The sequence below is a fragment of the Lathyrus oleraceus genome, chromosome 5 (genome assembly GCF_024323335.1).
Source record: "Lathyrus oleraceus cultivar Zhongwan6 chromosome 5, CAAS_Psat_ZW6_1.0, whole genome shotgun sequence".
Classification (NCBI taxonomy): domain Eukaryota; kingdom Viridiplantae; phylum Streptophyta; class Magnoliopsida; order Fabales; family Fabaceae; genus Lathyrus; species Lathyrus oleraceus.
Window position 1 is genome coordinate 361,876,693 of NC_066583.1, and position 26,445 is coordinate 361,903,137.

General features: G+C 35.3%; 2 protein-coding genes and 2 pseudogenes across 2 annotated transcripts; all 4 read left to right on the top strand.

The window, feature by feature from the left end:
- The first annotated feature begins 1,467 nt into the window (after nt 1-1,467).
- On the top strand, nt 1,468-14,854 carry LOC127080707 (F-box protein SKIP23-like; annotated as a pseudogene).
- Nucleotides 14,855-17,264: 2,410 nt separating this feature from the next.
- On the top strand, nt 17,265-18,425 carry LOC127080708 (F-box protein SKIP23-like; the record flags this gene model as incomplete). The annotated part of the gene is made up of 1 exon (XM_051021010.1): nt 17,265-18,425. A coding segment is annotated over one exon (1,161 nt), but the record flags the coding sequence as incomplete, so codon positions are not given.
- A 2,415-nt stretch (nt 18,426-20,840) lies between these two features.
- On the top strand, nt 20,841-21,994 carry LOC127080709 (F-box protein SKIP23-like; annotated as a pseudogene).
- Nucleotides 21,995-24,405: 2,411 nt separating this feature from the next.
- On the top strand, nt 24,406-25,566 carry LOC127080710 (F-box protein SKIP23-like; the record flags this gene model as incomplete). The annotated part of the gene is made up of 1 exon (XM_051021012.1): nt 24,406-25,566. A coding segment is annotated over one exon (1,161 nt), but the record flags the coding sequence as incomplete, so codon positions are not given.
- Between the last annotated feature and the right edge of the window lie 879 nt (nt 25,567-26,445).

Here is a 26,445-nt window from a genome sequence, read left to right on the forward strand (position 1 = left end):
AACGTCGTTGGCGACAATCCCCCAACTTTTGGGATCAAATGATGACACATCTATCAAATACCGCTGGACCTTCCACCACACCTTCACATCAGCCACCATTGGATCATGTCAACACTCAATGACCCCAAACACCTAGGAAAATCGTGAGAGACCTCGAAGACAGACTAATGCACCTGGGTGTGGAACATTGAGCGTTTCAATTAGACGAGTCATTGAATTTTTTGTCTATTCTATGTAATTTTTTATTATAATATAATATAAAATTTATTTTCAGTATTTCATTTAATTAATTAAAATTATAACATTTAAAATTAAAATATATGAAAGGAGCATGCGCCACATGCATTATCGCATACATTATGTAGTGTATGCATGCGTCAATGCATGTGGCATCAAGGCATGCATGTGGCACTTACATGCATTGACTTTGCATGCATGCGCCCAGAGCCTTAGCGCCTCCTATGTATGTTAGTTTGATGCGTCAGTTCAACTGGAACATCAGTAGAAAAAAGTAGTTATTTTGATATTTTTTTTTAAATTTTGATTATTTTGAGATTTTATTTTAAAAAATTGGTTATTTTAAAAATAAATTAATAATTGAATTCTATGAATAGTTATTGATAAAGTCAAAATAAATTTTTTTGAAGAATATTTAAATGAAACTATTGATATTATCAATGAGTGAGGAAGTATCTTTTTAATAAGAAAGTTACAAGTATATATACTATTATCTCATTATGACTAATATGTAATAACCTATACTTTTAATAATTAAAGAAATGTGAAAATAAAGTTTAATTGAATTTTTGTGAATAGTCATTATCAATTAAGTCAAAAAGAAGATTTATTAAAGAATACTTAAATAAGGAAGAATGTTAACAAAAATTTAAATATTAAAGAAAAAGATAAAGATTGTTGAATAAAAAAAAATCGTGACAATAAGTTATATTTTTTTTAGAAATATATTTTTTTACAGCAGTTTTTTTCGAAATATATAGTACTGTAGTTTGACTATTTAGTTAAATATTGGGAGTAAAGCTTTCCTTTTGTTTAGGAAAGTTTGGCTTTTTAGAGGAGAAAGTTTTAGTTGATTATAAACAAATGTTAATAAAATAAATAAATGATATTGCTAAATCTAAAACATAGTAGTTAATGGTTTAAAAAAGTATTGATTTTTTTTTATTTTTAAAACATAATCATATTTTGAAATATTAACAAAATATATATTTTTCGTATCTTTAACTTTATTAGAAAACTTAAAACATAATTATATTTTGAATATTTGATTTGATGTGATTGACCCAAACATAGAAATCCCTATCAATTGCAAAGATTTTCTCTTGATTTTAAGTCAGACTAAGATGATAAAAATTGGAATGTTTTAATATAAATATATGAAACAGCAAGAACAATGTACAGTTTAATTTTCTACTATTTTTTCTTACTTTCGAAAGATACTTGTTTTGAATATTGTCCATGAAGATAGATTGGAGGAACTTAGAAGCACTTCCTTTAAGTATAATTTTTGATAAGTTAGTAGAACGTATAGATCACATCTATTTCAGCGCCGTATGCAAGAATTGGTATTCCATTGCAAAGTTTAATTATCAAAATCGACAAATACATAATAATGTATTGCCCATGCTTATGGTTCCCACAAAAGGATGCAGAAAGAAACGAAGTTTATATGGGATTTCATTAAAAAAAAATTATAACTTCATACTACCAGTACCTTGTAAAAAAAGGTTTTGTGGTTCAAGTCATGGTTGGCTGGCCAAGGTGGATTATAGTTCTAAAGTTACCCTTATAACGCTCATCAATCCTTTTAAAGATGCGGTTTCCATCACTTTACCACCCATCTGTTTCATGGATAGGTATAGAAGAAGTGTTCATTCTGAATATGATGTGCATAAGGTTGTTTTATCTACTAATCCTATATTTAAGCCACACGATTATGTAGTTGTGGCCATTTATAGTATGCGTCAATGTCTTGCATTCCTAAAAGCTGGACAAAAAACATGGATTTATATAGATGATATTCATCGTCTCTTCAACGATGTTATATTCTACAAAGGTTTAGTCTATGCCGTGGGACTATTGAATAACATTGTCTCGTTTGATTTATCTTATTTAAAGGATGAAAAGGTGATTCCTAAAGTTGTTTCTTTGGAGGGGGATGATTATGCTGATCAGGTTTATCTTGTAAAATCATTGGAGGAAGTGTTAGATGCCCAAAAGTGCTTATTTGAGCTATCATATGTGGGCATCTTTCACTCTTTTTCCTTGCTAAAATTGTCAAAACCACATTTGTTTTACATGGAATGCATTACATTGATAAACAAGCTTGGTGCCTTTGATTTGTGTGTTATTGTGCAGGAAAGACATGAACTAATTGAAAATGAAGACACAAGAAAATTGGCAAGGGAACCAAAGAATACAAGCATTTCATCAGCCTGCTCGCTAGGCGAGGCTGTGGCGAAGCATTGGTTCGCTAGGCGAGTTCCAGGCGAAAAGCTCCAGTAAATTGTCAAATTAATTCGCTAGGCGAGCTGAAGGCGAAGGTGGTAGCGAGTTCGTTCTGTTTTGGTGAAAAACGCAGCCAGCACTCACTCGCTAGGCGAAGCTCTAGCGAGTCCCCAACGAGTATTCCAGTAGCAAAACCTCTCAACCTCGCTGGGGCGAAGGTTGAAGCGTGTCCTTCGCTAGGCGAAGGTATGTTCGCTAGGCGAACATGACAGTTCAGCAGGCCCTGTTTTCTCTGGGCGCAGGGGCCTTTTGTGCCCATTTTAGACCCTCGCTAGGCGAGCCATTCTGCTCGCCTAGCGAACATGACAGCCCAACAGTGGTCTATAAGTAGCAGGTGCCACTTTTGAGCACCATACCTCATTTTTACCAACTTTTTCCACTTCTGTACTTTTTAGAGATATTTTGACAGCATTGTTTTGGGAGCTTTTATGCCCTAGTTTTTCATTTCTCTTCATCTAGCAACCATCTTCCACAAAAAGAAGGTGTATTCCCATCCAACTTCGATTATCCGACTTGGATGTTGATCAACCTTCTTTCCTTACTTGCCGACCAAGCTACCATGAAAATGAGTAGCTAAGTCATCCATTTGTCAAGGTTAGATGTAGGTGATTACTAGCTTTGTGTGTAAATGTAAGGATCCTCATATGTAAACTCTTTAACGGTAAATATATGATGAAAACTTTGTTTCTATTTAAAACTCTTTGTGTTGGTTTATGATCGAGAGATGTTTACCGACTCTTGACCTAGGTTTTCATCCAAACTTGTTTGTTAGCTAGAGATAGTAACGAATGATTTTGTTCACCATAAGGTTGAACCAAAAAGTTGTCATTTTGATAGATTGTGTTCGAGAGAAACAATGGATCAAAATGGCAAAACTCACAATATGTGTTCGAGAGAAACATATTGAGAGGACTTTGTGAAATGATTTATCATCTAAAGGAGTTTATAAGATTGTTGACCGAGCAAATACATGCAAAGTGATCATTGAAACCTAACTTTTACAATATTTCTCATTTAATCAAACCATAACTTTTACCGCAATTTATTACTTTTTATGCAAGATAACTTGATTAAAACCAAAACCCTATTGTTACATTGAGCTAAGATTAATACAACCATCGAACGGCGGTGATATCTTACAATCCCTGTGGATACAATAACAAAAACCCGACACGAAATATACTTTCAACAAAATGGCGCCGTTGCCGGGGATTGTAAATTGATATTGCGAGCATCGCAATGGTAGTTTAAGTTTTAGCTTGTGAATTTTTGACTTGTGCTTGTAATTTGTTTGGTTTAGTGTGCAGCTTACGTTTTATGCGAGGGCAAATCCCTGTGGACGAACTTCTTTTTGATCCTGAGATCGAGAGAACCGCAAGGAGGCTCAATAGCAAAACGAGACGTAGGAGGCAACAGGCTAGACAACGCCAAGAGCAAGGAGAAAGTTCTTCAACCACAAATCCACACCCATTCATACCAAACATGGAGCCACAACCACCACCACCTATTTCTACTCCATGTATCAATAGTCCAAGGAACACCGCTCAGTTTGCCAACCACACAGGAAGGCAAGCTGAGATGAAGACGGGAACTCTGAATTTATTATATGGGAGTCCATTCACCGGAATGGACCATGAAGACCCATTTGCTTTTCTCACAAAATTTTATGAGATAGCATTGGCTGCCGGAGTGGATCAGGCTCAGGAGCTTCCGTTGTTCAGACGATTATTTCCCCACGCTTTGCTCGGTAAAGCAAAGGATTGGTATCTCGATCAAACACCAGCCGTAATGACAGACTGGAACGTGTTAGAAGAGAAATTCATTGAAATATTTTTCTCCCATAACCGATTCATGGAATCAAAGACGGCCATCTCGGTGTTTTCTCAAGGAACCAGTGAATCTTTAAATGAAGCGTGGGAGAGATTCAAGTCCATGCTTAGGAAATGTAAAGGGCATGGATTTGATGAATTGACTCAAATCCATATCTTCAGAAATGGACTTCAACCAAACTGCAAGACGTTGTTGGATGCCACCTCGGGTGGCTCGTTGATGTCAAAAAGTGCCGAAGAAGCCACAAACATTATCAATCGAATGGCTCTAAATGATCTTCAGAGTCAAAGTCGTGGAAATTCTTTGAAGAAGGCGGGAGTGCTTGAGTTAGGGACGAATGATGCCATCCTTGCCCAAAACAAGCTCATCTCACAACAAGTGGAACTCTTAACGCAACAAATCAAAGAGTTAAGAGAACCGTCAAAAGCTAAACAAATAGCTTGTTGTGAACTTTGTAAAGGTGAACATGACACCGGATTTTGTCCACCTCCCGGTTTTGACGAAGTAAACTACATGGCCAATCAACGGGACTATCAACCGAGACAACAACAACCTTATCAACCGCACCCTCAACAACAACAACAACAACAATTCCAAGGGAACCAAGGGTTCCAACCTAGAAGCAACTATTATCATAACCAAGGTTATGGAGGTGGTTCTTCTAGCCGTCAAAACCCTCCCCAAAATCCGTATCAATCTCAACAACCGCCGGTCGTCAATTCTAAATTGGAAGAGACATTGACGTAATTCATGCAAATGTCAATGGCCAATCAAAAGACTAATGACGCGGCCATAAAAAATCTCGAGACTCAGGTTGGGCAACTTGCCAAGCAACTCGCTGAACAACAAACCGGTCCTTCTTTTTCGGCTAATACGCAAACAAATCCTAAGGAGCATTGTAAGGCGATCATGACGAGAAGTGGGAGGGAGTTGGGTAGTGAGAATGAAAAAAGAGTTGAGAGTGAACAAAGAGAGAAAGAGAAAGAAATTGAGGAGGAAATGGTGGAGGAAAATGTTGATGGTGAAGTAGGAGTGTGGAGTGATGAGGAAGAAGTTGAAAAGAATAAAAATAATGGTGAAGTTGAAAAAGAGAAAGGTGTGGAGATGAAAAAAAATACAAGTGATGAGGTAATAAGGGAGGTAGTGAAGAAGCCTAGATGGAAAAGTGCTGAGTTGCAAAGGGAAAGGAGGTAGTGAGCGCTACTCCTATCCAAAACCTTCCTTATCCTCATGCTCCTTCCAAAAGGGAGAATGAACGGCATTACGCCCGGTTCATGGATATTTTTAAACAGTTGCAAATCAACATTCCGTTTGCTGAAGCCTTGGAACAAATGCCAAAGTATGCCAAATTCATGAAGGACATACTAACCAAAAAGCGGAGGTATACGGAACCGGAGACCATCGTCCTTGATGCGAGCTGTAGTGCCATTATTCAAAGGACGCTTCCTAAGAAAGAGGTTGATCCGGGAAGAGTTACATTGCCGGTTAAAATTGGTGACGTTTATGTCGGGAAGGGACTTATTGACTTGGGGTCGAGCATTAATCTTATACCTTTGTCAATTATCAAGAGGCTTGGCAACATCGAGATTAAGTCCATCCGAATGACGTTGCAATTGGCGGATAAGTCGACGACCCATCCTCATGGCGTAGCCCAAGATGTTTTGGTGAAGGTCGACAAATTCTTTTTCCCGGTGGATTTTATTGTAATTGATATGGAGGAAGATGATGATGCTCCGCTCATCTTGGGCCGACCATTCATGAAGACCGCAAGAATGATGATAGATGTTGATGACGGTTTAATGAAGGTGCGAGTTCAAAATGAGGAAGTCACATTTGATCTATTCGAGGCGATGAAGCATTCCAAGGATCGAAATGATAGCTTTCGCATCGATGTGATCGAAGACGCTATTATGGAGGTTTCAAAGCATATTCATGAGATATCTCCTATGGAGTTAGCTCTTGACGACTCATTGGAGGTTTTCACTGTTGAAGAGGAGCTAGCTCTTGAGGAATGCTTAAAGGAACTTGATAGTTTGGAAGACCTACAACCGTGGGAAGTAGAGGAAGAAAACTTGAAGAAGGAGGTCATTGACGAGAAAGCGCCAATTGAATTAAAAGAGTTACCTTCGACTTTGAAATATGTGTTTCTAGATGAGACCGAGGCAAAGCCGGTCATCATAAGCAACCTTTTGACAAAAGAAGAAGAAGCCCGTCTAATCATTGTGCTAAAAACCAATCAAGAAGCTATGGGTTGGACTCTTTCCGATCTAAAAGGAATTAGTCCATCCTATTGTATGCACAAGATTTTGATGGAGGAAGATTTTAAGCCGGTGGCTCAACCACAACGCCGCTTAAATCCTACGATGAAGGAGGTTGTAAGAAAGGAAGTGGTGAAGCTATTGGATGCGGGAATGATTTACCCGATCTCGGATAGTCCGTGGGTTAGTCCCGTGCACGTGGTTCCGAAGAAGGGTGGAATGACCGTAATCCGAAATGACAAAGACGAATTGATCCCGACTAAAGTTGCCACGGGGTGGAGAATGTGTATAGATTATAGACGGTTGAATACCGCGACTCGAAAGGACCATTTTCCACTCCCATTTATGGATCAAATGCTCGAAAGACTATCGGGCCAACAATACTATTGTTTTTTGGACGGCTACTCCGGGTACAACCAAATTGCGGTTGACCCGGTTGATCATGAGAAGACGGCTTTCACGTGTCCGTTTGGAGTGTTCGCATACAGAAAAATGCCCTTTGGGCTGTGCAATGCACCAGCGACCTTCCAACGATGTGTCCAAGCCATTTTTGCCGATCTGATAGAGAAAACAATGGAAGTCTTCATGGATGACTTCTCGGTATTTGGTGGGACGTTTAGTCTATGCTTGGCAAATTTGAAGACGGTGTTGGAAAGGTGTGTGAAGACCAATTTGGTGCTAAATTGGGAAAAGTGTCACTTCATGGTGACCGAGGGGATCGTGCTAGGCCACAAAGTCTCTAAAAGGGGGCTCGAAGTGGATAGAGCTAAGGTTGAAGTAATTGAAAAATTACCCCCTCCGGTGAATGTGAAGGGCATCCGTAGCTTTTTGGGGCACGCGGGGTTCTACCGGCGCTTCATCAAGGACTTCTCAAAGGTGGCTAAGCCTTTGAGCAATTTGCTCGCCAAGGACCAGGTATTTCTCTTCACCGAAGATTGTTTGCAAGCTTTTGAGGTTTTAAAAGAAAAATTGGTTACCGCTCCAATAATAGTCGCTCCCGATTGGAATGAAAATTTTGAACTAATGTGTGACGCGAGTGACTATGCTGTTGGAGCGGTACTTGGCCAAAGAAAAGACAAAACTTTTCATGCGATACATTATGCGAGTAAGGTTCTTAACGAGGCTCAAATAAATTATGCCACAACGGAAAAAGAACTACTCGCAATAGTGTATGCGCTAGAAAAGTTTAGGTCTTATCTTATAGGGTCTAAAGTCGTTGTGTATACCGATCACGCGGCGATTAAATATCTGCTAACCAAACCGGATTCGAAGCAAAGGCTCATCCGTTGGATCCTCTTGTTACAAGAATTCGATGTGGAAATCAAAGACAAGAAGGGGTCGGAAAACTTGGTAGCGGATCATTTATCCCGATTAGTGAACGTGGAGGTTACCGCGTCTGAAAAAGAAATCCGGGAAGAATTTCCTGATGAAAAATTGTTTAAGGTTCAAGTTAGGCCGTGGTTTGCAGACTTTGCAAACCACAAGGCTAGTGGTTTTGCGCCTGCCGACCTAACTTCGAACCAAAAGAGGAAGTTCCTTTCGGATGCGAAGTATTATGTTTGGGATGACCCATACTTGTTTAAGTTGGGTAGCGATAACCTGTTAAGGAGATGCGTAACTGGTGATGAAGCCCAGAGCATCCTTTGGCATTGTCACAACTCGCCTTATGGCGAACATTATAATGGGGTTAGAACGGCCACTAAAATTCTTCAATCGGGATTTTATTGGCCAACTATTTTCAAAGACGCACATACCCATGCGCAAAGTTGTGACAGCTGCCAAAGAAGCGGTGGGATAGGTAAGAGAGATGAGATGCCTCTCCAAAATATCCAAGAAGTGGAAGTGTTTGATTGTTGGGGCATAGATTTCGTAGGACCTTTCCCACCCTCTTATGGGAATGAGTACATGCTTGTTGCTGTCGATTATGTCTCTAAGTGGGTTGAGGCGATTGCCTCACCTCGGGCGGATGCCAAAACGGTGATAAAATTTTTAAAGAAAAACATTTTTTCCCGTTTTGGAATCCCCCGAGTGTTGATAAGTGACGGAGGGTCACACTTTTGCAATGCACCTTTGGAAACAATTCTAAAACATTATGGTGTATCGCATAGGGTGACAACTCCGTACCACCCTCAGGCTAACGGGCAAGCGGAGGTCTCTAATCGAGAGATTAAGAGAATCCTAGAAAAAACCGTGTCTAATTCTAAAAAAGAGTAGTCCCAAAAATTGGACGACGCATTATGGGCCTACCGTACGGCCTTTAAAGCTCCAATTGGCCTAACTCCCTTTCAATTGGTATTTGGTAAAACTTGCCATTTGCCGGTTGAATTGGAGCACAAGGCCTTGTGGGCCCTAAAGTTTTTAAATTTTGAACATGAGTTGGCCGGTAACAAAAGGAAAGTACAACTACTTGAGTTGGAGGAGATGCGCAATGCCGCATACCACTCAAGTTGGTTGTACAAGGAAAAAGCAAAGAAGTATCACGACAAGAAGATCCGTAAAAAAGAATTTGTGCCCGGACAATTGGTCCTATTGTTCAACTCCCGGTTGAAGTTGTTTCCCGGGAAGTTGAAATCAAAATGGTCCGGGCCATTTCGGGTGAAAGAAGTAAAAGAGTACGGGGCCATTGTCATTGAAGACATGGACAAGAAAGATAGTTGGACCGTGAATGGCCAACGATTGAAAGTTTATCTCGGCGGTCATGTGGATCGCGAGAGTTGTGCTCAGCCGCTCGATGCTCCTCTGTGAGCATCGCACCGTCGAGCTTAGCCGACGTTAAACAAGCGCTAGTTGGGAGGCACCCCAACATTGTAAGTATTTACTGTTTTATGTTTTATGTTGTATTGAGTACACTGTGCTAAACCCATGCTGGATGACTTGCAAGTGCTACATTTGCCAATGCACTTGCTGTCACGCTCGCTAGCAGCTCGCTAGGCGAAGCAGTAGCGAGCACGCTCGCTAGCTGCTCGCTAGGCGAGGCAGCAGCGAGCGCTGCAGTACTGTTTACTATTTAAATCTCAGCAGGGCCATTTTGCCCCAAACCTTCAAAAAAAATTCTGAACGGCTCTGCTGAGGAATTTGTGCTACGCTTCTCCAACTCTCTCATTTGCATCTTTATCACCAACACTTGCTCTTTTCGGTCGATTGCAAACTCTTCTCACCTCACATTTCCAAATCCGTGTAACTAAGGTTTGCCCTACTACATTTTCTTTTTGTTTGAAATCTTAATTTCCAAATGTGAATGGCAAATAGGATGAGTGTGGTATGGGAACATTGAGGTTGCATGTGGTATTTTGGAGTTTGCAATTTTTGGAGATTTAGGTTTTCAAATTGGGGATTTAGTTTTACTTTAGGTTTTGCATGCAATTAGGCAATCCCCAATAGCATAGAACGATTAATTGCCATGAGAAATCATTAGGTTCTGATGTGGGAACCATTAGAGTATGGGTGTTGGGGGAAAAATCTTTGAAAATGCAGAAAACCCCAAAACCCGTAAGGTTCGCTAGCACTCGCTAGGCGAACCTGGGGCGAGCGTTCGCTGCCACTTCGCTAGGCGAAGCAGCAGCGAGCAAGGCAGTCTTTTGAATTATGCTTTGATGGCTAATCTGTTTGTTCGTGTGTGTTGTTTCTTTGTATATTTTGCAGATGGAGTCTAGATCTGGAGCGGGTAAGAAAAGAAAGGGAGCGACTACATCTCGGACAGTTCCTATCCAGTTTGACCAAGACAAGTTTGTCGGCCCGAAACAGGCCGCCAGATACATCGCTCTGGAGAAGCGGAAGATACTTCCAGAGAAGCGCTTTCTGATCAACCCACAGGGCACTTACAGAAATTTCGCCGGGTTGATAGACGCAAAGAAGTGGGATAGGTTGATTAGTCCCTTAGAGCATTACAACATTGCGACAGTGCGGGAGTTTTATGCTAACGCACTGCCCGACGACGACGAGCCCTTTACTTGGGTTTCTAGAGTTGCCGGGCGTCCAATTCCATTTAACCGGGATGCTATCAACCGAATCCTTGAGGAACCGCTCCAGCTGAGAGCTGACCAGAGAGACCAATACCACACCGACCTAAGGCTTCATCGAGATGTTCCTGCCATTACTGCCGCCCTGCTTTTACCTGGGAGATCTGTTGAGCCGAACCCATCTGGGGTTCCAGTGAGGTATCACCGGGAGGACATGACTCCCATGGCTCAACTGTTACTGCTCTTGGTATTGACCAACATCCAGCCTAAATCACACACCTCTACTGTGCCGATCCCAGTGGCACATTTGGTCCATTCCATCCTCACCAATGTCGAGATAGATGTGGCGAGGATAATCGCAAATGAGCTGAAGTCCGTGGTCGAGAGCGGACTTAAGTCGGGGGCTCGTGTTAATTGTCCCCTGGCTTTCCCGTGTTTGATCATGAGCTTATGCGTTCAGGCAAGGGTGAGACTTCCGTCTCGTGGGCAGGTAAGGATCCCGTCACCTATCGATGATTGGTATGTGGCTAAATATTGTAGAGCAAAGACTACCGGTGGCAGTGGAGCCTCAGGAAGTACTCGGGCTTCTGATGGTCCTAGTGCTTCTACTCCCGGACTTGATCCCTACCTCTGAGCGGTGTGTGACTACAGTTTTGAATGGATGGCGGCATCCCAGAGAGCTATGATTGATATGCACAACAGTATGCAGAGGTTGGAACTGCAAGGTAATGACCCCTCCGGTGCTCGAGCATTGTTGGCGCGTGAGCAGTTTATGCTTAACGCTAATTGGCCTGTGGACAGGCCAGTCTATGGTGAGGGGGTGGGCGCTGATGCTGATGATGCTGATGATGATGATGTTGATGATGAGGCTACCGGTTCTGAGGCCGGTAGCGAGGAGGAGTCCTGAGCCCTTAGTGGGTTAAGTTTTTGTATTTTTCCAGTTTTTATGTTATTTCTATTTGTATCTTCGGATTTTGTATTTTGACCATGGTGTTGTACTATTGGGGTGTTTTGTCCCCCATGAACAAATTTATATTTTCAGTTAATGTTATTTATTTATGTTTTTAATTTTGTGTGTTTAATAAATTTTTGGTTGATTGAGTGGCAAACCCTTCTAGATTGGTTGCTCCTCAAGAAGTACCCAATGAAGGTGCATCCGAGCTTGGATGGCAATGATAAGAATAAACAAGTGAATGAAGCTAAGGTACATGGTTACCTTCGGCTAGAATTTTAGAATGCATTAGGAACTTTACTCTTTTTGGTAAATTGAATATTATCTTTTTGCAACATAATTGAATGAATGCTTCATCTAGAACTTAAAACCACAAATTGTGAGGAAACCTCCATTGTTCACTTAAATGCTGGATTCTAATAAGTTTTGTTGATTCATGTGATTCATTCTTTGTCTTTTATTATTGTGAAATTGTGGAAGCAATTAGAAATGATCAAGGCACTTGTTTTCTTTCGAGCACAACTACATCAAAAAACAACTTACCTGTGAGCAGAGAGAGTATTTGTTAACCCCTTTGAGCCTAAACAGTTGAATCTCGGCTTGAAATAAAGCGAGATCTCAAAAATCTTTTTTTTTACAACCCGGAAAATCTTGATTATTGTTCTTTTGCCGTAAAAAGTTAAGAGCATTCACTTAGGGTGTGGAAGAAATAAGTTGGGGAGAACGAAAAAGAATTGGTAAGTACCACAACTCTTGAAAAAGAAAAGAAAAACCGAGCAAGCATAGAAAAATATATGTATAGAAAATATAGAAAAGAAACATCTGTTTTGTATATTTGATGTGAAAGAAAAGAACAAAAATAGAAAAAATGAAAATGAATGCTTGCTTGGAAGAAAAATAGTGAAAAATAAAAATTGAGTTGTGGAATATGTGTTGTGAAGGTTTCAAATAAGGAACAAATGAAACAAAGTCGAGTAGTGTGAATAATACTGTGAATGTCTCTTTTGCATCGGCACTTTTGTTTCAATGGCCTTAGAAATGACCCTTGTTTGTTAACCTAACCAAGCTTCAACCGAAAAGCCCTTAGTGATCTTTATGCTTCCACAGTACCATTTTTAATTGTTAGACATTGTATGAATCTATTTGATATCTTCATTATTTATTAGAGAGTGAGATTAGTCCCGCGGTTGCAAACGCGTAAAATCTTCATTCCTTATTCGAAGAGGAGAGATAGGATGATTCATTCAGAATAGTATTGTTGTAGATAGATAAATATTTTGCATTGCTATTTAAGTTTTAGTTCTTATGTATTATTTTATTCGAACCGTTGGGAACTTGTATTTGCTGATTTCGCTTGTGTTTGAGTCGTTTATCCAACTTCGGAGAAACCAGTTTCTTAAAGCAAATCCTCTTGTCCTTCAAGAGGCATACTTTGCTTGAGGACAAGCAAGAATCTAGTTGGGGAGAGTTGTTAGATGCCCAAAAGTGATTATTTGAGCTATCATATTTGGGCATCTTTCACTCTTTTTCCTTGCTAAAATTGTCAAAACCACATTTGTTTTACATGGAATGCATTACATTGATAAACAAGCTTGGTGCCTTTGATTTGTGTGTTATTGTGCAGGAAAGACATGAACTAATTGAAAATGAAGACAAAAGAAAATTGGCAAAGGAACCAAAGAATACAAGCATTTCATCAGCCTGCTCGCTAGGCGAGGCTGTGGCGAAGCATTGGTTCGCTAGGCGAGTTCCAGGCGAAAAGCTCCAGTAAATTGTCAAATTAATTCGCTAGGCGAGCTGAAGGCGAAGGTGGTAGCGAGTTCGTTCTGTTTTGGTGAAAAACGCAGCCAGCACTCACTCGCTAGGCGAAGCTCTAGCGAGTCCCCAGCGAGCATTCCAGTAGCAAAACCTCTCAACCTCGCTGGGGCGAAGGTTGAAGCGTGTCCTTCGCTAGGCGAAGGTATGTTCGCTAGGCGAACATGACAGTTCACCAGGCCCTGTTTTCTCGGGGTGCAGGGGCCTTTTGTGCCCATTTTAGACCCTCGCTAGGCGAGCCATTCTGCTCGCCTAGCGAACATGACTGCCCAGCAGTGGTCTATAAGTAGCAGGTGCCACTTTTGAGCACCATACCTCATTTTTACCAACTTTTTCCACTTCTGTACTTTTTAGAGATATTTTGACAGCATTGTTTTGGGAGCTTTTATGCCCTAGTTTTTCATTTCTCTTCATCTAGCAACCATCTTCCACAAAAAGAAGGTGGATTCCCATCCAACTTCGATTATCCGACTTGGATGTTGATCAACCTTCTTTCCTTACTTGCCGACCAAGCTACCATGAAAATGAGTAGCTAAGTCATCCATTTGTCAAGGTTAGATGTAGATGATTACTAGCTTTGTGTGTAAATGTAAGGATCCTCATATGTAAACTCTTTAACGGTAAATATATGATGAAAACTTTGTTTCTATTTAAAACTCTTTGTGTTGGTTTATGATCGAGAGATGTTTACCGACTCTTGACCTAGGTTTTCATCCAAACTTGTTTGTTAGCTAGAGATAGTAACGAATGATTTTGTTCACCATAAGGTTGAACCAAAAAGTTGTCATTTTGATAGATTGTGTTCGAGAGAAACAATGGAGAGGACTTTGTGAAATGATTTATCATCTAAAGGAGTTTATAAGATTGTTGACCGAGCAAATACATGCAAAGTGATCATTGAAACCTAACTTTGACAATATTTCTCATTTAATCAAACCATAACTTTTACCGCAATTTATTACTTTTTATGCAAGATAACTTGATTAAAACCAAAACCCTATTGTTACATTGAGCTAAGATTAATACAACCATCGAACGGCGGTGATATCTTACAATCCCTGTGGATACGATAACAAAAACCCGACACGAAATATACTTTCAACAGGGAGACTTATGGCTCGTTAGAAAATTTATTGATTTTCCCGAAGGTGAAGATAATATTGATCCTAGTAGAGGTACAAAAAGATTCGAAGTATATAATTTAGAATTGGATTTTCAAACGGGTGAACTTATACAAATGTTACATTGATAGTTTGGGAGATAATGTTTTATTTGTTGGTGATAGTGATTCTGTTGCTGTATCAGCTTCATATTTCTCTAATTATCTTCAAAAAGATTCAATTTATTATACAGATACTTTTTACGGAGATACACTGCCATATCCTAATGGAGCGTTTGATATGAAAATCTACAATGTAAAAGAGAAAAAATTTAGACAACACTGCCCTTATTACCATTGGTTTAAAGGAATGCCACCTGCAGTATGGGTTATTCCACCATTTCAATGGGATTGACAATTTCAACTTAAAATATATTGTTTTGTTTCATTTTAGTTTTTTTTTTTCATTTCAAAATTTGTTTGTTTAGTTAAGTAAATAGAAAGTAATTTATTTAATTCCTCTACATTGCAATTAATATATATCTCTATTCCAATTTTGCAATTTTAGTTTTCGGAATCGTATCAAATAGGAGCAATGAGGTATGCATGTTACAATTTTGAATCTGTTAGACTGTCATTCTAATTTCAGAAAATTTAGGTATGGTTTAAATAAGATTATACTTATAAATCTCAATCTTAAAATTTGAATCGTGAATATTAATTTTGATGTTGATTATCACATACACAATTTGAATCCGCTGCAATCTCTGCAACAATAGATGCCACCGCATAATTAGAATCACCATTAAAATCAAAGGATACTAATTGCTATGAATAAGGATTTAAAATGTAAGGTAATTCAAATCATATTACTATAAAAAAATGATAATTAAATTTTAAAAATTAAAAATATTTGTTAATTAAATAACTGAAGTAAATAAGTAATAATTGAATTATGTGAGTAGTTATTAATAAGGTCAAAATAAATATTTTGAAGAATATTTAAATGAAACTATCGATAATTATAAAAGAAAAGTAAACACCCAGTCATGCGACACATCCAAACTCAAAATCAAGAATCAAAAGCTAACTATCAACAACCATACGCAGCGATCACAACAGTCTATACCCCAAATGAGTTATACAATTCAGCGTCATGCCATCGTATCCTCCCACGAAAAAACATTCAAACATCTCATTGCCGTAACACCCAACCATTATTTGACTATAGTACACCCCGAGAACCATTGTTTCGTTTCCAAACCCATTCAATATCCCAATTCAGACAACCATACTGTCCACAATTCACCCAACCACAACGACCCAACTACCACAACATGGACACCAAACTCAATTAGGGAAACGTCGTTGGCGACAATCCCCCAACTTTTGGGAACAAATGATGACACATCTATCAAATACCGCTGGACCTTCCACCACACCTTCACATCAGCCACCATTGGATCATGTCAACACTCAATGACCCCAAACACCTAGGAAAATCGTGAGAGACCTCGAAGACAGACTAATGCACCTGGGTGTGGAACATTGAGCGTTTCAATTAGACGAGTCATTGAATTTTTGTCTATTCTATGTAATTTTTTATTATAATATAATATAAAATTTATTTTCAGTATTTCATTTAATTAATTAAAATTATAACATTTAAAATTAAAATATATGAAAGGAGCATGCGCCACATGCATTATCGCATACATTATGTAGTGTATGCATGCGTCAATGCATGTGGCATCAAGGCATGCATGTGGCACTTACATGCATTGACTTTGCATGCATGCGCCCAGAGCCTTAGCGCCTCCTATGTATGTTAGTTTGATGCGTCAGTTCAACCGGAACATCAGTAGAAAAAAGTAGTTATTTTGATATTTTTTTTAAATTTTGATTATTTTGAGATTTTATTTTAAAAAATTGGTTATTTTAAAAATAAATTAATAATTGAATTCTATGAATAGTTATTGATAAAGTCAAAATAAATTTTTTTGAAGAATATTTAAATGAAACTATTGATATTATCAATGAGTGAGGAAGTATCTTTTTAATAAGAAAGTTACAAGTATATATACTATTATCTCATTATGACTAATATGTAATAACCTATACTTTTAATAATTAAAGAAATGTGAAAATAAAGTTTAATTGAATTTTTGTGAATAGTCATTATCAATTAAGTCAAAAAGAAGATTTATTAAAGAATACTTAAATAAGGAAGAATGTTAACAAAAATTTAAATATTAAAGAAAAAGATAAAGATTGTTGAATAAAAAAAAATCGTGACAATAAGTTATAGTTTTTTTAGAAATATATTTTTTTACAGCAGTTTTTTTCGAAATATATAGTACTGTAGTTTGACTATTTAGTTAAATATTGGGAGTAAAGCTTTCCTTTTGTTTAGGAAAGTTTGGCTTTTTAGAGGAGAAAGTTTTAGTTGATTATAAACAAATGTTAATAAAATAAATAAATGATATTGCTAAATCTAAAACATAGTAGTTAATGGTTTAAAAAAGTATTGATTTTTTTTATTTTTAAAACATAATCATATTTTGAAATATTAACAAAATATATATTTTTCGTATCTTTAACTTTATTAGAAAACTTAAAACATAATTATATTTTGAATATTTGATTTGATGTGATTGACCCAAACATAGAAACCCCTATCAATTGCAAAGATTTTCTCTTGATTTTAAGTCAGACTAAGATGATAAAAATTGGAATGTTTTAATATAAATATATGAAACAGCAAGAACAATGTACAGTTTAATTTTCTACTATTTTTTCTTACTTTCGAAAGATACTTGTTTTGAATATTGTCCATGAAGATAGATTGGAGGAACTTAGAAGCACTTCCTTTAAGTATAATTTTTGATAAGTTAGTAGAACGTATAGATCACATCTATTTCAGCGCCGTATGCAAGAATTGGTATTCCATTGCAAAGTTTAATTATCAAAATCGACAAATACATAATAATGTATTGCCCATGCTTATGGTTCCCACAAAAGGATGCAGAAAGAAGCGAAGTTTATATGGGATTTCATTAAAAAAAAATTATAACTTCATACTACCAGTACCTTGTAAAAAAAGGTTTTGTGGTTCAAGTCATGGTTGGCTGGCCAAGGTGGATTATAGTTCTAAAGTTACCCTTATAACGCTCATCAATCCTTTTAAAGATGCGGTTTCCATCACTTTACCACCCATCTGTTTCATGGATAGGTATAGAAGAAGTGTTCATTCTGAATATGATGTGCATAAGGTTGTTTTATCTACTAATCCTATATTTAAGCCACACGATTATGTAGTTGTGGCCATTTATAGTATGCGTCAATGTCTTGCATTCCTAAAAGCTGGACAAAAAACATGGATTTATATAGATGATATTCATCGTCTCTTCAACGATGTTATATTCTACAAAGGTTTAGTCTATGCCGTGGGACTATTGAATAACATTGTCTCGTTTGATTTATCTTATTTAAAGGATGAAAAGGTGATTCCTAAAGTTGTTTCTTTGGAGGGGGATGATTATGCTGATCGGGTTTATCTTGTAAAATCATTGGAGGGAGACTTATGGCTCGTTAGAAAATTTATTGATTTTCCCGAAGGTGAAGATAATATTGATCCTAGTAGAGGTACAAAAAGATTCGAAGTATATAATTTAGAATTGGATTTTCAAACGGGTGAACTTATACAAATGTTACAAATTGATAGTTTGGGAGATAATGTTTTATTTGTTGGTGATAGTGATTCTGTTGCTGTATCAGCTTCATATTTCTCTAATTATCTTCAAAAAGATTCAATTTATTATACAGATGATTTTTACGGAGATACACTGCCATATCCTAATGGAGCGTTTGATATGAAAATCTACAATGTAAAAGAGAAAAAGTTTAGACAACACTGCCCTTATTACCATTGGTTTAAAGGAATGCCACCTGCAGTATGGGTTATTCCACCATTTCAATGGGATTGACAATTTCAACTTAAAATATATTGTTTTGTTTCATTTTAGTTTTTTTTTTTCATTTCCAAATTTGTTTGTTTAGTTAAGTAAATAGAAAGTAATTTATTTAATTCCTCTACATTGCAATTAATATATATCTCTATTCCAATTTTGCAATTTTAGTTTTCGGAATCGTATCAAATAGGAGCAATGAGTTATGCATGTTACAATTTTGAATCTGTTAGACTGTCATTCTAATTTCAGAAATTTTAGTTATGGTTTAAATAAGATTATACTTATAAATCTCAATCTTAAAATTTGAATCGTGAATATTAATTTTGATGTTGATTATCACATACACAATTTGAATCCGCTGCAATCTCTGCAACAATAGATGCCACCGCATAATTAGAATCACCATTAAAATCAAAGGATACTAATTGCTATGAATAAGGATTTAAAATGTAAGGTAATTCAAATCATATTACTATAAAAAAATGATAATTAAATTTTAAAAATTAAAAACATTTGTTAATTAAATAACTGAAGTAAATAAGTAATAATTGAATTATGTGAGTAGTTATTAATAAGGTCAAAATAAATATTTTGAAGAATATTTAAATGAAACTATCGATAATTATAAAAGAAAAGTAAACACCCAGTCATGCGACACATCCAAACTCAAAATCAAGAATCAAAAGCTAACTATCAACAACCATACGCAGCGATCACAACAGTCTATACCCCAAATGAGTTATACAATTCAGCGTCATGCCATCGTATCCTCCCACGAATGAACATTCAAACATCTCATTGTCGTAACACCCAACCATTATTTGACTATAGTACACCCCGAGAACCATTGTTTCGTTTCCAAACCCATTCAATATCCCAATTCAGACAACCATACTGTCCACAATTCACCCAACCACAACGACCCAACTACCACAACATGGACACCAAACTCAATTAGGGAAACGTCGTTGGCGACAATCCCCCAACTTTTGGGAACAAATGATGACACATCTATCAAATACCGCTGGACCTTCCACCACACCTTCACATCAGCCACCATTGGATCATGTCAACACTCAATGACCCCAAACACCTAGGAAAATCGTGAGAGACCTCGAAGACAGACTAATGCACCTGGGTGTGGAACATTGAGCGTTTCAATTAGACGAGTCATTGAATTTTTTGTCTATTCTATGTAATTTTTTATTATATAATATAAAATTTATTTTCAGTATTTCATTTAATTAATTAAAATTATAACATTTAAAATTAAAATATATGAAAGGAGCATGCGCCACATGCATTATCGCATACATTATGTAGTGTATGCATGCGTCAATGCATGTGGCATCAAGGCATGCATGTGGCACTTACATGCATTGACTTTGCATGCATGCGCCCAGAGCCTTAGCGCCTCCTATGTATGTTAGTTTGATGCGTCAGTTCAACCGGAACATCAGTAGAAAAAAGTAGTTATTTTGATATTTTTTTTAAATTTTGATTATTTTGAGATTTTATTTTAAAAAATTGGTTATTTTAAAAATAAATTAATAATTGAATTCTATGAATAGTTATTGATAAAGTCAAAATAATTTTTTTTGAAGAATATTTAAATGAAACTATTGATATTATCAATGAGTGAGGAAGTATCTTTTTAATAAGAAAGTTACAAGTATATATACTATTATCTCATTATGACTAATATGTAATAACCTATACTTTTAATAATTAAAGAAATGTGAAAATAAAGTTTAATTGAATTTTTGTGAATAGTCATTATCAATTAAGTCAAAAAGAAGATTTATTAAAGAATACTTAAATAAGGAAGAATGTTAACAAAAATTTAAATATTAAAGAAAAAGATAAAGATTGTTGAATAAAAAAAAATCGTGACAATAAGTTATAGTTTTTTTTAGAAATATATTTTTTTACAGCAGTTTTTTTCGAAATATATAGTACTGTAGTTTGACTATTTAGTTAAATATTGGGAGTAAAGCTTTCCTTTTGTTTAGGAAAGTTTGGCTTTTTAGAGGAGAAAGTTTTAGTTGATTATAAACAAATGTTAATAAAATAAATAAATGATATTGCTAAATCTAAAACATAGTAGTTAATGGTTTAAAAAAGTATTGATTTTTTTTATTTTTAAAACATAATCATATTTTGAAATATTAACAAAATATATATTTTTCGTATCTTTAACTTTATTAGAAAACTTAAAACATAATTATATTTTGAATATTTGATTTGATGTGATTGACCCAAACATAGAAACCCCTATCAATTGCAAAGATTTTCTCTTGATTTTAAGTCAGACTAAGATGATAAAAATTGGAATGTTTTAATATAAATATATGAAACAGCAAGAACAATGTACAGTTTAATTTTCTACTATTTTTTCTTACTTTCGAAAGATACTTGTTTTGAATATTGTCCATGAAGATAGATTGGAGGAACTTAGAAGCACTTCCTTTAAGTATAATTTTGATAAGTTAGTAGAACGTATAGATCACATCTATTTCAGCGCCGTATGCAAGAATTGGTATTCCATTGCAAAGTTTAATTATCAAAATCGACAAATACATAATAATGTATTGCCCATGCTTATGGTTCCCACAAAAGGATGCAGAAAGAAGCGAAGTTTATATGGGATTTCATTAAAAAAAAATTATAACTTCATACTACCAGTACCTTGTAAAAAAAGGTTTTGTGGTTCAAGTCATGGTTGGCTGGCCAAGGTGGATTATAGTTCTAAAGTTACCCTTATAACGCTCATCAATCCTTTTAAAGATGCGGTTTCCATCACTTTACCACCCATCTGTTTCATGGATAGGTATAGAAGAAGTGTTCATTCTGAATATGATGTGCATAAGGTTGTTTTATCTACTAATCCTATATTTAAGCCACACGATTATGTAGTTGTGGCCATTTATAGTATGCGTCAATGTCTTGCATTCCTAAAAGCTGGACAAAAAACATGGATTTATATAGATGATATTCATCGTCTCTTCAACGATGTTATATTCTACAAAGGTTTAGTCTATGCCGTGGGACTATTGAATAACATTGTCTCGTTTGATTTATCTTATTTAAAGGATGAAAAGGTGATTCCTAAAGTTGTTTCTTTGGAGGGGGATGATTATGCTGATCGGGTTTATCTTGTAAAATCATTGGAGGGAGACTTATGGCTCGTTAGAAAATTTATTGATTTTCCCGAAGGTGAAGATAATATTGATCCTAGTAGAGGTACAAAAAGATTCGAAGTATATAATTTAGAATTGGATTTTCAAACGGGTGAACTTATACAAATGTTACAAATTGATAGTTTGGGAGATAATGTTTTATTTGTTGGTGATAGTGATTCTGTTGCTGTATCAGCTTCATATTTCTCTAATTATCTTCAAAAAGATTCAATTTATTATACAGATGATTTTTACGGAGATACACTGCCATATCCTAATGGAGCGTTTGATATGAAAATCTACAATGTAAAAGAGAAAAAGTTTAGACAACACTGCCCTTATTACCATTGGTTTAAAGGAATGCCACCTGCAGTATGGGTTATTCCACCATTTCAATGGGATTGACAATTTCAACTTAAAATATATTGTTTTGTTTCATTTTAGTTTTTTTTTTCATTTCCAAATTTGTTTGTTTAGTTAAGTAAATAGAAAGTAATTTATTTAATTCCTCTACATTGCAATTAATATATATCTCTATTCCAATTTTGCAATTTTAGTTTTCGGAATCGTATCAAATAGGAGCAATGAGTTATGCATGTTACAATTTTGAATCTGTTAGACTGTCATTCTAATTTCAGAAATTTTAGTTATGGTTTAAATAAGATTATACTTATAAATCTCAATCTTAAAATTTGAATCGTGAATATTAATTTTGATGTTGATTATCACATACACAATTTGAATCCGCTGCAATCTCTGCAACAATAGATGCCACCGCATAATTAGAATCACCATTAAAATCAAAGGATACTAATTGCTATGAATAAGGATTTAAAATGTAAGGTAATTCAAATCATATTACTATAAAAAAATGATAATTAAATTTTAAAAATTAAAAACATTTGTTAATTAAATAACTGAAGTAAATAAGTAATAATTGAATTATGTGAGTAGTTATTAATAAGGTCAAAATAAATATTTTGAAGAATATTTAAATGAAACTATCGATAATTATAAAAGAAAAGTAAACACCCAGTCATGCGACACATCCAAACTCAAAATCAAGAATCAAAAGCTAACTATCAACAACCATACGCAGCGATCACAACAGTCTATACCCCAAATGAGTTATACAATTCAGCGTCATGCCATCGTATCCTCCCACGAATGAACATTCAAACATCTCATTGTCGTAACACCCAACCATTATTTGACTATAGTACACCCCGAGAACCATTGTTTCGTTTCCAAACCCATTCAATATCCCAATTCAGACAACCATACTGTCCACAATTCACCCAACCACAACGATCCAACTACCACAACATGGACACCAAACTCAATTAGGGAAACGTCGTTGGCGACAATCCCCCAACTTTTGGGAACAAATGATGACACATCTATCAAATACCGCTGGACCTTCCACCACACCTTCACATCAGCCACCATTGGATCATGTCAACACTCAATGACCCCAAACACCTAGGAAAATCGTGAGAGACCTCGAAGACAGACTAATGCACCTGGGTGTGGAACATTGAGCGTTTCAATTAGACGAGTCATTGAATTTTTTGTCTATTCTATGTAATTTTTTATTATAATATAATATAAAATTTATTTTCAGTATTTCATTTAATTAATTAAAATTATAACATTTAAAATTAAAATATATGAAAGGAGCATGCGCCACATGCATTATCGCATACATTATGTAGTGTATGCATGCGTCAATGCATGTGGCATCAAGGCATGCATGTGGCACTTACATGCATTGACTTTGCATGCATGCGCCCAGAGCCTTAGCGCCTCCTATGTATGTTAGTTTGATGCGTCAGTTCAACCGGAACATCAGTAGAAAAAAGTAGTTATTTTGATATTTTTTTTAAATTTTGATTATTTTGAGATTTTATTTTAAAAAATTGGTTATTTTAAAAATAAATTAATAATTGAATTCTATGAATAGTTATTGATAAAGTCAAAATAAATTTTTTTGAAGAATATTTAAATGAAACTATTGATATTATCAATGAGTGAGGAAGTATCTTTTTAATAAGAAAGTTACAAGTATATATACTATTATCTCATTATGACTAATATGTAATAACCTATACTTTTAATAATTAAAGAAATGTGAAAATAAAGTTTAATTGAATTTTTGTGAATAGTCATTATCAATTAAGTCAAAAAGAAGATTTATTAAAGAATACTTAAATAAGGAAGAATGTTAACAAAAATTTAAATATTAAAGAAAAAGATAAAGATTGTTGAATAAAAAAAAATCGTGACAATAAGTTATAGTTTTTTTTAGAAATATATTTTTTTACAGCAGTTTTTTTCGAAATATATAGTACTGTAGTTTGACTATTTAGTTAAATATTGGGAGTAAAGCTTTCCTTTTGTTTAGGAAAGTTTGGCTTTTTAGAGGAGAAAGTTTTAGTTGATTATAAACAAATGTTAATAAAATAAATAAATGATATTGCTAAATCTAAAACATAGTAGTTAATGGTTTAAAAAAGTATTGATTTTTTTTATTTTTAAAACATAATCATATTTTGAAATATTAACAAAATATATATTTTTCGTATCTTTAACTTTATTAGAAAACTTAAAACATAATTATATTTTGAATATTTGATTTGATGTGATTGACCCAAACATAGAAACCCCTATCAATTGCAAAGATTTTCTCTTGATTTTAAGTCAGACTAAGATGATAAAAATTGGAATGTTTTAATATAAATATATGAAACAGCAAGAACAATGTACAGTTTAATTTTCTACTATTTTTTCTTACTTTCGAAAGATACTTGTTTTGAATATTGTCCATGAAGATAGATTGGAGGAACTTAGAAGCACTTCCTTTAAGTATAATTTTTGATAAGTTAGTAGAACGTATAGATCACATCTATTTCAGCGCCGTATGCAAGAATTGGTATTCCATTGCAAAGTTTAATTATCAAAATCGACAAATACATAATAATGTATTGCCCATGCTTATGGTTCCCACAAAAGGATGCAGAAAGAAGCGAAGTTTATATGGGATTTCATTAAAAAAAAATTATAACTTCATACTACCAGTACCTTGTAAAAAAAGGTTTTGTGGTTCAAGTCATGGTTGGCTGGCCAAGGTGGATTATAGTTCTAAAGTTACCCTTATAACGCTCATCAATCCTTTTAAAGATGCGGTTTCCATCACTTTACCACCCATCTGTTTCATGGATAGGTATAGAAGAAGTGTTCATTCTGAATATGATGTGCATAAGGTTGTTTTATCTACTAATCCTATATTTAAGCCACACGATTATGTAGTTGTGGCCATTTATAGTATGCGTCAATGTCTTGCATTCCTAAAAGCTGGACAAAAAACATGGATTTATATAGATGATATTCATCGTCTCTTCAACGATGTTATATTCTACAAAGGTTTAGTCTATGCCGTGGGACTATTGAATAACATTGTCTCGTTTGATTTATCTTATTTAAAGGATGAAAAGGTGATTCCTAAAGTTGTTTCTTTGGAGGGGGATGATTATGCTGATCGGGTTTATCTTGTAAAATCATTGGAGGGAGACTTATGGCTCGTTAGAAAATTTATTGATTTTCCCGAAGGTGAAGATAATATTGATCCTAGTAGAGGTACAAAAAGATTCGAAGTATATAATTTAGAATTGGATTTTCAAACGGGTGAACTTATACAAATGTTACAAATTGATAGTTTGGGAGATAATGTTTTATTTGTTGGTGATAGTGATTCTGTTGCTGTATCAGCTTCATATTTCTCTAATTATCTTCAAAAAGATTCAATTTATTATACAGATGATTTTTACGGAGATACACTGCCATATCCTAATGGAGCGTTTGATATGAAAATCTACAATGTAAAAGAGAAAAAGTTTAGACAACACTGCCCTTATTACCATTGGTTTAAAGGAATGCCACCTGCAGTATGGGTTATTCCACCATTTCAATGGGATTGACAATTTCAACTTAAAATATATTGTTTTGTTTCATTTTAGTTTTTTTTTTTCATTTCCAAATTTGTTTGTTTAGTTAAGTAAATAGAAAGTAATTTATTTAATTCCTCTACATTGCAATTAATATATATCTCTATTCCAATTTTGCAATTTTAGTTTTCGGAATCGTATCAAATAGGAGCAATGAGTTATGCATGTTACAATTTTGAATCTGTTAGACTGTCATTCTAATTTCAGAAATTTTAGTTATGGTTTAAATAAGATTATACTTATAAATCTCAATCTTAAAATTTGAATCGTGAATATTAATTTTGATGTTGATTATCACATACACAATTTGAATCCGCTGCAATCTCTGCAACAATAGATGCCACCGCATAATTAGAATCACCATTAAAATCAAAGGATACTAATTGCTATGAATAAGGATTTAAAATGTAAGGTAATTCAAATCATATTACTATAAAAAAATGATAATTAAATTTTAAAAATTAAAAACATTTGTTAATTAAATAACTGAAGTAAATAAGTAATAATTGAATTATGTGAGTAGTTATTAATAAGGTCAAAATAAATATTTTGAAGAATATTTAAATGAAACTATCGATAATTATAAAAGAAAAGTAAACACCCAGTCATGCGACACATCCAAACTCAAAATCAAGAATCAAAAGCTAACTATCAACAACCATACGCAGCGATCACAACAGTCTATACCCCAAATGAGTTATACAATTCAGCGTCATGCCATCGTATCCTCCCACGAATGAACATTCAAACATCTCATTGTCGTAACACCCAACCATTATTTGACTATAGTACACCCCGAGAACCATTGTTTCGTTTCCAAACCCATTCAATATCCCAATTCAGACAACCATA